Below are 11,729 nucleotides of genomic sequence, written 5' to 3' on the forward strand. Positions count from 1 at the left end.
TTGGGTGAAGATTATGCTGAAGAACAAAAAAAGTGCAGCAACTTGGGGACTCTTAATAAGGACTAGTGTAAAGAACTGCTTTTTTCTTTAAGTTCTACATATATTTCAATACTGTGGGGAATAAAACCAACATGTTAAAAGACAGTTTTCAGTCATCAGCGCCCGTCCTTGCACCTAATTACTCCCTGCAGTCAGAGAAGATGAAGCTTGACAGTCAGAGCTCTAGGCTTGTGTCTGTCTTTATGGAAGTCCCTAACAAAAATATAATAAACACTGCTCCGTTGGAGTTCAATCAGGTCAGAGTCTACCTGAAACATAAGACCAGGCAGGTGTTGACATCTGAAGCCACTTCTGCACTTTATCTGAATGACTACACAGTGGAGAACTAACAGGAAATATGATGTTATGGTTAGAATCATCTGACTTTCATCTAAGTTTACACCAAAACAAGAGTATCTATTCATAATGGAGGCAGTTGATGTCAAAATATCAGTGTTTAAAGCTCTAGAGCAGCAGGGCAAACTGTCTTGGTTTAGGATAAATTTAACAGATGTGTTTAGGGATCGCCAAGTAGTGCAAACTGCTTCATTGACTGATCGTTTAGGGATCGCCAAGTAGTGCAAACTGCTTCATTGACTGATCCGTCTTTAAACTAGTACGTTTTAATATGTACGGTGGCCTGGAAGTGCAAACCAACAATACAAAATCTGAAACACTTTTACAAATCTTGAAACAAATTTACATTTCAGAAAACAAATTTACAACAAACGAAACACTTTTACAAATCTCGAAACAAATTTACAAATCTTGAAACAAATTTACATTTCAGAAAACAAATTTACAACAAACGAAACACTTTTACAAATCATAAAACAAATTTACATTTCAGAAAACAAATTTACAACAAACGAAACACTTTTACAAATCTCAAAACAAATTTACAAATCTTGAAACAAATTTACATTTCAGAAAACAAATTTACAACTGACAAAATCTTACGGAAAGGGAGGGACTGTCTTCGAAGCTTACCCGGAAGTGATAACCGGAGCGTTCATGATGACCCAAGATGGAAGCGAATCGAGTTGCGTTTTGCCCGTTCTGCGGCACTCATGTGAGCAGTTTAACGCGGTTTTGTTTTTCCTGCGGTCGGTCCTTGGAGTTTTTAAATGGTACCGAACAGACGGAAGAACCGGTCTTGTGCGAAATTCTGTTTCCCCGTGAAAATCTGTTCCCCCTGTGTCGGGAGCGCGCGTTGCAGCCAGAGAGGCGGATCTGCCCATTTTCAAGGCGCTCCTGATCATTTTTCAGGAAAAACAGCTCATATAATCATCTCGACTTTGTAACATCCATTTTAATCGGTTGCTCTTTTTAAAAAATTGTAAAATAAATACATTAATGAGGCCCTCTTACACTGTTTTGTGTTGTTTTTTAAACGCCAAGAGAATCGGTATTTCTCCAACTTTTGTCCCTTCAGCCTGACAAAAATAAACGTCAGTCACCGAACACAACAACACGTAGTGTATTTTTAATTTTTCATTGCTGATACACTATATTGCCAAAAGTATTTGCTCACCTGCCTTGACTCACATATGAGCTTAAGTGACATCCCGTTCCTAATCCATAGGGTTCAATATGACGTCGGTCCACCCTTTGCAGCTAGAACAGCTTCAACTCTTCTGGGAAGGCTGTCCACAAGGTTTAGGAGTGTGTTTATGGGAATTTTTGACCATTCTTCCAGAAGCGCATTTGTGAGGTTGCACACTGATGTTGGACGAGAAGGCCTGGCTCTCAGTCTCCGCTCTAATTCATCCCAAAGGTGTTCTATCGGGTTGAGGTCAGGACTCTGTGCAGGCCAGTCAAGTTCATCCACACCAGACTCTGTCATCCATGTCTTTATGGACCTTGCTTTGTGCACTGGTGCACAGTCATGTTGGAAGAGGAAGGGGCCAGCTCCAAACTGTTCCCACAAAGTTGGGAGCATGGAATTGTCCAAAATGTCTTGGGATGCTGAAGCATTCAGAGTTCCTTTCACTGGAACTAAGGGGCCAAGCCCAGCTCCTGAAAAACAACCCCACACCATAATCCCCCCTCCAACAAACTTTACACTTGGCACAATGCAGTCAGACAAGTACCGTTCTCCTGGCAACCGCCAAACCCAGACCCGTCCATCAGATTGCCAGATGGAGAAGCGCGATTCGTCACTCCAGAGAACGCGTCTCCACTGCTCTAGAGTCCAGTGGCGGCGTGCTTTACACCACCGCATCCGACGCTTTGCATTGCACTTGGTGATGTATGGCTTGGATGCAGCTGCTCGACCATGGAAACCCATTCCATGAAGCTCTCTGCGCACTGTTCTTGAGCTAATCTGAAGGCCACATGAAGTTTGGAGGTCTGTAGTGATTGACTCTGCAGAAAGTTGGCGACCTCTTCGCACTATGCGCGTCAGCATCCGCTGACCCCGCTCCGTCAGTTTACGTGGCCTACCACTTCGTGGCTGAGTTGCTGTCGTTCCCAAACACTTCCATTTTCTTATAATACAGCTGACAGTTGACTGTGGAATATTTAGGAGCGAGGAAATTTCACGACTGGATTTGTTGCACAGGTGGCATCCTATCACAGTTCCACGCTGGAATTCACTGAGCTCCTGAGAGCGACCCATTCTTTCACAAATGTTTGTAAAAACAGTCTGCATGCCTAGGTGCTTGAATTTATACACCTGTGGCCATGGAAGTGATTGGAACACCTGATTCCAATAATTTGGATGGGTGAGCAAATACTTTTGGCAATATAGTGTATAAGAGGATGGAAACTGGCTGATAGCAGGGCACACAGATTAAGACGTCCTGCGAAGATGAGAAGAATTTCTGGTTAATCACCTTCTAATGTAAAATATGACACATTACTGGATTAAGGACATTTATAGTATACCACATCACACATATCAATTTTAGAGAAATTGGAAACAGTTGCTCTTTATTTCCCAAAGATATGGGAGGAGGAGAGGAGAGAATGGATGTTTCAGCTGCCTGAAATAATCTGTTCCCCCCCTTTAATTTTTAAAAATAAAGATTAAATATGACCAAATCCACAGGATTTGTTGTTGGTGGTGAGGGGAATAAGCACAGTTAAAGACTTGCAGGTAAATCAATTTCTTCCCCTTTTATGGAGGGGGAACAGATTATTTCAGGCAGCTGAAACATCCATTCTCTCCTCTCCTCCTCCCATATCTTTGGGAAATAAAGAGCAACTGTTTCCAATTTCTCTAAAATTGATATGTGTGATGTGGTATACTATAAATGTCCTTAATCCAGTAATGTGTCATATTTTACATTAGAAGGTGATTAACCAGAAATTCTTCTCATCTTCGCAGGACGTCTTAATCTGTGTGCCCTGCTATCAGCCAGTTTCCATCCTCTTATATCAGCAATGAAAAATTAAAAATACACTACGTGTTGTTGTGTTCGGTGACTGACGTTTATTTTTGTCAGGCTGAAGGGACAAAAGTTGGAGAAATACCGATTCTCTTGGCGTTTAAAAAACAACACAAAACAGTGTAAGAGGGCCTCATTAATGTATTTATTTTACAATTTTTTAAAAAGAGCAACCGATTAAAATGGATGTTACAAAGTCGAGATGATTATATGAGCTGTTTTTCCTGAAAAATGATCAGGAGCGCCTTGAAAATGGGCAGATCCGCCTCTCTGGCTGCAACGCGCGCTCCCGACACAGGGGGAACAGATTTTCACGGGGAAACAGAATTTCGCACAAGACCGGTTCTTCCGTCTGTTCGGTACCATTTAAAAACTCCAAGGACCGACCGCAGGAAAAACAAAACCGCGTTAAACTGCTCACATGAGTGCCGCAGAACGGGCAAAACGCAACTCGATTCGCTTCCATCTTGGGTCATCATGAACGCTCCGGTTATCACTTCCGGGTAAGCTTCGAAGACAGTCCCTCCCTTTCCGTAAGATTTTGTCAGTTGTAAATTTGTTTTCTGAAATGTAAATTTGTTTTATGATTTGTAAAAGTGTTTCGTTTGTTGTAAATTTGTTTTAAGTAATATAATGATATCTTGAGTTAGTGACACCAAGAAAAACACAAAGAAAGCAGGTTGTTTGAAAAGATTGTATGAAAAATGGATGCAGTTATAAAACTGTCAAGTGTTACTGCTGGAAATTTTTTTTATTTTATTTCGTTTTTAAATTAACTCAGATATTTTGCAGAATAGGATCCCCTGCTTTGTTTCGATCTTCACAGAGAAACACTGAGGGTTCAAAAAGCTCACAATATTACTCACAATATTGATGTTTCTTAATATTTGAGGAAGAGAGCAGCAAAAATCCTATATCCAGGAATTAACTCCTCTACCTTCATTTTCTGAGGCATTCAGTAAAAAGTCTCTAAAGTTATATCTTAAAAGAACAATTTTCAAAAACGTTGACATACTTTGATAGTGAAAACCGCCTCAGGCCCAGAGGTATCAACCTATGAGGAAGCTAAATGGGTTCAATTAGAGACTAATCTTAAAACCCCAGACATTTCTTAGTTCCCGCCCTCGTGAGCAATCATGTGCCGTTTAAGATCCCCATCTCGAGAAAACGCTTTACTGCAAACAGTACAAACAAACGGTTTCTCTCCTGAATGGATCCTCATGTGATTTTCTAGATGGTACCTTTTGTAAAACCTACTTTTACAAACATTGCAACCGAACGGCCTCCCCTCTGTATGAAGCCTCACGTGTCGCTTCAACTGGTCCTCCTTTACGAAGCGTTTGTCGCAGTCGTTACAGCTAAATGTCGCGGTGTGAAAACCCATGTGGTTTTTCAGGTGGTTTTGTTGGGAGAATCCTTTGCTGCAAACATTGCAGACAAACGGTTTCTCCCCAGTGTGAACGCGTATGTGACTCTTTAAAAGATCCTGCCGGGAAAACCCTTTCCCACAAAAACTACAAACAAACGGTTTTTCTCCTGTATGAACTCGCATGTGACTCTTGAGGTGAATTTGTTGGGAAAATCCTTTGCTGCAAACAGTGCAAAGGAATGGTTTCTCCCCCGTGTGAACTCGCATATGACTCTTCAGATGATCCTGTCTTGAAAAGGCTTTACTGCAAACGCTACAGATAAACTGTCTTTCTGTGGGGTGGATCCTCATGTGGTTCTTAAGAGTTTCACGTCTTTGAAATCTCTTTCCACAAATGTCACAGGCGTATATTCTTTTTTGAGTTTGAACTGTCTCTTGTGTCTGAAGAGAACCCTTCTCATTAAATCCATCACAAAGATGGGAGCTATGTTCTCCTTCTGTCTGAGTTATTGTGAGTAATTTCAAATCAGTATCGTTCGGTTCTGGTCCTTCACTGTCCTCACTACCAGGTTCTGTTTCCATCTGTTCAGCTGAGCTGATGGGTGGAGCTTCTGTCTCTCTTTTGTCTTCAGGTTTAATTCGATGAAGCCCTGATAAATTAGGTTTTTCCTCATCTACAATCCACAGCTCTTCCTCTTCTTTCTTTATCCTGATGAGCTCTGAGTTCAACTGGTCAGAACTGGAGACTTGGAGCAAACTGGGAGCCGCTCTGTTAATCGCCAACAGCTGCTGGTCCCCTGTAGAGGAGACACAGGCAAACATGGCTGGGAGTTTAACTAGCTTCATAGGCAACAGCTGCTTGTGGTGACAAAGGAGCTAAAATGAAGAATGGAAGGATTTAAAGACGGAAAAAAACACAGAAAGTATCAGGAGAGAAATAAGACACACGAGGAAGGGATGAAAGATGAACACAAAGCTGAGAGAAAGGACACAGGAATAGAAGGACTCAATGAAGGAAAAACAGAGGTTATAACCAAGGAAGGAAAGGAGGAAGGAACGAGAATAATCAAAAGGAAAAACATAACAGAGAGAGGACATGAGGAAAGAAACATATCAAAATACTAATATTCTTTATACAAAACCTATTTTCCCCCCTTCTTATCCAATCACACTATCTCCCAGACTTTCTCAGTTTTCTGTAATAAAACATCTTCGTAAAAATCTCAAAGAGATCCCCACCATCTGAATGCAGTTTCGAATGCATCTGTGCAGCTGAGCTCCTGGCTGCAGCATCTGGCTCTATATGGTCTTCAGTTGTAATGGGATGAAGCTCTGATAACTGAGGTATTTCCTCATCTTCAGCTTTCACTGTAACAACAGCGAATGGGAACCAGTTGTCATCCATCTCTCCCTCCTCTTCCATCAGCTCTCCATCTTCTGTAAAGCAAAACCAGTCAAGTCTTTATGAAATCAATGCATGTTCATTGGTGACACCCGTGATATATCTTTTTTTTATCTAGGAATTTTTCAGGTATTAATCACAGGGAGGAGATTAAACTTTGTCCATTTAGACCAGCAAAAACCACATCCTGCCTTGCTATTATCAACAAACAAAAACAAACAAAAAAAACATCTTAAATAACTTAAATGATATTCTTAAAATCTCAGATTAACTGGGGAGGTTTTCAAAAACTGCTGGGTTTAAGCTAAATTTAAACAAAAGTGAGATTTACCCATTAAAATACTGTTCAAATACAATATCAAATATTTGAATGGATTCATTGATAAAGCGATGGGATGTGGAAAGTCTTAATATTTGGGAGAAATTGCAAAAATATGAACATTTGAAGACACAGAGATTGTACCTGTTATCTGGTATCTGTTTGGGGAAAATAGTGCTCACCATAATGGGAAGTATTTACAGCCTTAAGTATCTATTAAATTCAACAATATATGGAAGTAAAAAGACACTATATTAGACAAAGAAAAGGTTTGATGGTGGAGGATTGAAAGCTATTGAATTGTACAGATTTTATTTATTTTTTTTTTTAAGGGGATTTTAAAAAATCCTTAGAGCTATTTCTTTAAATAATCCATGCACAGGAAAAGATGTATTCCTTTAAAAAAAATAATAAAACCTCTGCTCTTCCTGGGCTTATGAAAAAATTACGATTCAACCCACAATGGGAATTTTTATCACTTTAGTTCTTTTGATACCCAATCTGACTTATACTTTATAAATATTTTCCCATGATCAAAGAGAATAAAAAACATATAAATATAACTCATCATTCATCCAAAAGTGGAAAAAAGTCCCTTTGAAAATGTTATTCACTTTTTTCCTCCTTTGTTTCGCTATTGATACGAATACTTGTTTATATTTTTTCCTTCTCCAAAAGTTACTTAAAACATTTCAAGAATGACATTAAAGATTGAAACTTGAAATTGTATTACGATGAATCCTATAAGTAATATTTTTCTTTCACAGATGTTGCTTAATAAAACATACACTGAAAAACGTAATGCAACCGCTTTTGGCATGTACTAAATCCTATTTAGTTACTTTAACACAATTGTTTTATGTTCTACCCCGCTAACATGAAACAATTGTGTTAAAGTAACTAAATAGGATTGAGTAAATGCCAAAAAAATGTTTGCATTATTTATTTCAGTGTAACCATCTATCCACACTTTTCTCAAGGAACTAAAGTTTATAGAGAAGCAACAAGATGTGGAATTATATCCTAAGTTGTCATCTGTTTTAATGCATTCTTTAGTTTCTATTCTTTTTACTGTTGTTTGCCTTTTATGTATAATTTAAGTTCTTATTTCCTTAATTTCTATATGACTAGAGGTGGCCTGGTTCTGTTGGAGGCTTCTTCCTGTTAAAAGGGAGTTTTTCCTCTCCACTGTCGCCACAAGCATGCAATCAACTGGTTTTCCTTAGATAGAAAACTTTGAATCAATTTGACTGTATGATGTGGTGATTTATAAAGTGCCTTTAGTTGACGTGTGCTGTGAATTGGCGCTAAATAAGTCAACTGAATTGATTTTTTTTTTTTTATTTGTGAAAATATTTGAATTTGATTCCATATTTTTGTCAATATGATGTATGTATGGGATTTGGTGTTATGTGGAGGAACTGTCTGTTGTTTTTAACGTATTTCTATCTATTCATAAGGTGAGGATGTGTGTTTATAGATTATATAATGAGCTATAACCTGACTAACAAATAACCCGTTAATTCAACGTTTATGCGCAGCAGCCATATTGAACCAGAGCAGTGACTTGATAGGACGCCCACTTAATCTGAATTATTGTTTGAAGCAAGGTTTTGTATGAATTATATAAACCGAATTATTTATATTAAGGTTGAACAACAGAACCCTATTTAAAACAATTCTTACCAGCTTTGTTGGTCTCTACTCCATCTGCATTTGTCCTCTAAAGGAAGACTTTTAAAGTTGGTGTGATGAACATCATCTGCTTCCTTAATAGTTTCTGCTCTTTCCAATATGTGAAAGGACGTATTTAAAACCAAAGTCCAGATTTTTATAATAATATCTAACATTTTTCCTGTCGATTTTCATTTAGAGCAGGCATCTACGCGGACACCAGCTTTACTAGTGTCTCTCTGCTACCACCTACTGGACATTGTTCAGTCCAGCAGCAGCTTGTATTCCTTTTATTTATTTTGAATGCTTGGCAGTTCTTTCTACAACTAGCACTGTAAAAGAGGTAAACATGCATAGAAACTAATCTAATGGCATAATTAAAACAATTTATGGTGACAATTATATTCCTGAACAGACTTTTTTGGGGGAGTATTAAAGAGATAGAATTACTGATATGAGAAAAAGTAGTTCTAGGACAATAAAATAAAAAATAAAATGAGCAAAGTGGTGATATATATTATGAGTCATGTTATGAGAATTAAATGGGAACATTTCCAGAATTGTCACAGTTTTCAGAACTATTTCAGTCCTGCAGTAATAGGGCCAGGTTAGATTATTTTAATTATTTGCATTCTTTACAAGAATAAAGTTAGAATAATGAAGCCAAAGGGATGCTAAAATAAACTTGTAATATTACAAAATAAAAATATTACAATGTCTTAATTGTATTCTGAGATTAAAGTCCCTCTGATACTGTTTAAGTGTCTGAGTCTATCAGCAGAATTGCCACATTCAACACGGAGGCTCTAATAAATTTGCAGCATAGGCAGACCACGTCCAACGAGGTGTCTACGTATATAATGTCTATATGCTGGTCTGCCATGCTGTTTGCCATAATAAGTACTGTAAAACCTGATGTTATGTAGTATGTAATTTTAGTTATCAATTGAACATGAAAATGAGATGTGTGTGTCGCTTGTTCTTCTCAGAAGCTGTGTCCAAAAGTCCGTCCTAACCCCAGGTAACGCCATTTTAGATGAGTGTTGAACGTCTAGGTGATGAAAAAGTAGTGGAATCTAAATTTCCCACAATTTTCCTTGAAAAGTAGTGATCATCTATTGTCACAGATATATCCCAGATTGCTTTGCGAGAAGAGCTCTTCTTGCAAAGCATCATGGGATTTGTTGTAGCAGCGACAAATAACAAGGATGGCCCTGGTAGCATGCGGGTAGGAAGAGTTACATGACAGAGTGAAAAGTATTGATCATCTGTCCCAAAGGTCAGGTAACTGAGTTCTCTATAAAGTCCGCTATATAGTCCCCACTCTATATAGTGATTGAGGGAATTAGGGGTTAGGGAGGGCATTCGGCAGAGATGGCAAAAGTACTCACTTTCCGTACTTGAGTGAAAGTACAGATACTTGTGTTAAAAAATACTCTGGTAAAAGTGGAAGTACTGATTAAACTTCTTTACTCAAGTAAAAGTAACAAAGTACAGGCTTGTAAATTTACTTTAAGTATAAAAGTAAAAGTAGAAACCACTTTTTTCATGCCGTTGCCTATATTTTAAATGGATGTCTGCCAATAGGACTAGATCTCCGTTGTGTTCATTTTCAATCATCTCGTCGTCCATGCTACTATGCTAACGCCACCGCCACCAAGCTGCAATGATTTGCCGCCAATGAATACCGCCGAATCTGTCGATTCATCTTGTAGTGGTGCGTCAAATGCAACGTAGATTCCATCCAATTAGATTGAATTTGGTATTGATGACGTGAAAAATAATAACGGTAACTCCATTGAAATGATTCAAAACTAAAGTAACGAGCCAATTTTTTAAAATGTAAGGAGTAGAAAGTACAGATATTTGTGTGAAAATGTAAGGAGTAGAAGTAAAAGGTTGCCATAAAAATAAGTAGTAAAGTAAAGTAAAAATATCAGAAAAATCTACTTGAGTACAGTAACGAAGTATTTGTACTTCATTACTTCCCATCTCTGGCATTCGGACACATCCTTAGTGAACATCACTCTCATTTACATTAATTACTTCAAAACTGACCCTTTCAGTTCACCATTTACTAAATATATTTACGTTTTCAGTGAACAGCATTCATTGAACGTGAAGAATGAGTGAGACATTGACTCACTGATCCATACCACCCGGATCTTCAGCACAGACATCGGGATGTCATTCGTACTAGAGAAGTGTGGTCGGATGGTAACTAAGAGAGGGAAGGTACTGTAGTCCACACAGAGGGGGTCTCACTCCCAGAAGGAACAATAGCAGACATTGAAGACAGCTATAAGTACCTTGGAATCCCACAAGCAAATGGCAACCTCGAAGAGGTAACAAGGAAAGCGTCTACGGCCAAATACCTCAAACGAGTAAGGCAGGTCCTAAGGAGCCAGCTCAATGGCAAGAATACGTCTTGGGCAATAAATAGCTACGCTCTACCAGTAATCAGATACCCTGCAGGAATAATAAGCTGACCAAGGGAGGAGTTACAGGCCACAGATGTTAAGACACGAAAGCTCCTAACCATGCACCAAGGGTACCACCCCAAATCCAGCACCCTGAGACTGTACGCCAGCCATAAGGAAGGAGTCTGGGAACTAATGAGCGTAAGAGCCACTATCCAGGATGAAACAAGGACAAGGCTCCAACAGATGACATCCTCACTGAATGAGCAACAGAAAATGAGATGCCAGAGACTCTGTCATGGGAGGATAAGCCCCTACACAGGATGTACCACCGGAACATAATCGAAGTGGCAGATATCAGGAAATCCTACCAATGACTAGACAAAGCCGGACTGAAGACAGCACAGAGGCTCTCATCATGGCTGCACAGGAGCAGGCCCTAAGCACCAGAGCAACAGAGGCCCAAATCTACCACACCCGACAAGATCCCAGGTGCAGACTGTGCAAAGAGGCCCCTGAGACAAACCAGCACATAACTACAGGGTGCAAGATGCTGGCAGGGAAAGCTTACATGGAGCACCATAACCGAGTGGCTGGAATAATATACAGGAACATCTGTGCAGAGTATAGGCTGGAAACCCCAAGATCCTGTGGGAGTTCCAGATACAGGCGGACCGAACGGTAATGGAAAACCAACCGGACATTGTGGTGGCAAAAAGCAGAGGAAATCTGTTGTGATTGACATAGCAATACCAAGTGACTGCAATATCAGGAAAAAAGAACATGAATGAACATGAAAAATTAGAGAAATACCAGGGGCTCAGAGAAGAGCTGGAGAAAACCAGCTGGAAGGTCAAGGCAACAGTGGTACCCAAGGTCATTGGTGCACTTGGGGCAGTGACCCCAAGCTTGAAGAGTGGTTACAGAAGATCCCTGGAAATACATCAGACATCTCGTCCAGAAGAGTGCAGTTCTGATGACAGCAAAGATACTGCACAGATCCCTCAAGCTCCCAGGCCTCTGAGGACCCAAGAGGACCCAAACCCAGAACCTTCTTGCTGCAAGGCAGCAGTGCTACCCACTGCACCACTGATCAGCCCTACTAATGGTGTTT

The 11,729-nt window shown here is 39.5% G+C and overlaps 1 protein-coding gene across 1 annotated transcript; it reads right to left on the bottom strand.

The window, feature by feature from the left end:
• Positions 1–4,111: 4,111 nt before the first annotated feature.
• Positions 4,112–8,410, bottom strand: LOC119775976 (gastrula zinc finger protein XlCGF57.1-like). The gene is made up of 3 exons (XM_038274164.1): positions 8,208–8,410; positions 6,040–6,237; positions 4,112–5,597 (listed from the first exon to the last, which is right to left on the bottom strand). The coding sequence occupies exons 2-3, from the start codon at positions 6,221–6,223 to the stop codon at positions 4,543–4,545; spliced, it is 1,239 nt and encodes a 412-aa protein (XP_038130092.1). The 5' UTR covers positions 6,224–6,237; positions 8,208–8,410; the 3' UTR covers positions 4,112–4,542.
• Between the last annotated feature and the right edge of the window lie 3,319 nt (positions 8,411–11,729).

Source organism: Cyprinodon tularosa, unplaced genomic scaffold (genome assembly GCF_016077235.1).
Source record: "Cyprinodon tularosa strain WSP-4 unplaced genomic scaffold, ASM1607723v1 ctg90, whole genome shotgun sequence".
Lineage (NCBI taxonomy): Eukaryota > Metazoa > Chordata > Actinopteri > Cyprinodontiformes > Cyprinodontidae > Cyprinodon > Cyprinodon tularosa.

Coding starts and splice junctions, on each gene's coding strand:
- LOC119775976 (XM_038274164.1), bottom strand. CDS start 6,223: ATGGAAGAGGAGGGAGAGATGGATGACAACTGGTTCCCATTCGCTGTT. Junction 5,598..6,039: donor TTCGAAACTGCATTCAGATG/GTGGGGATCTCT, acceptor TCTCCTCTACAG/GGGACCAGCAGCTGTTGGCG.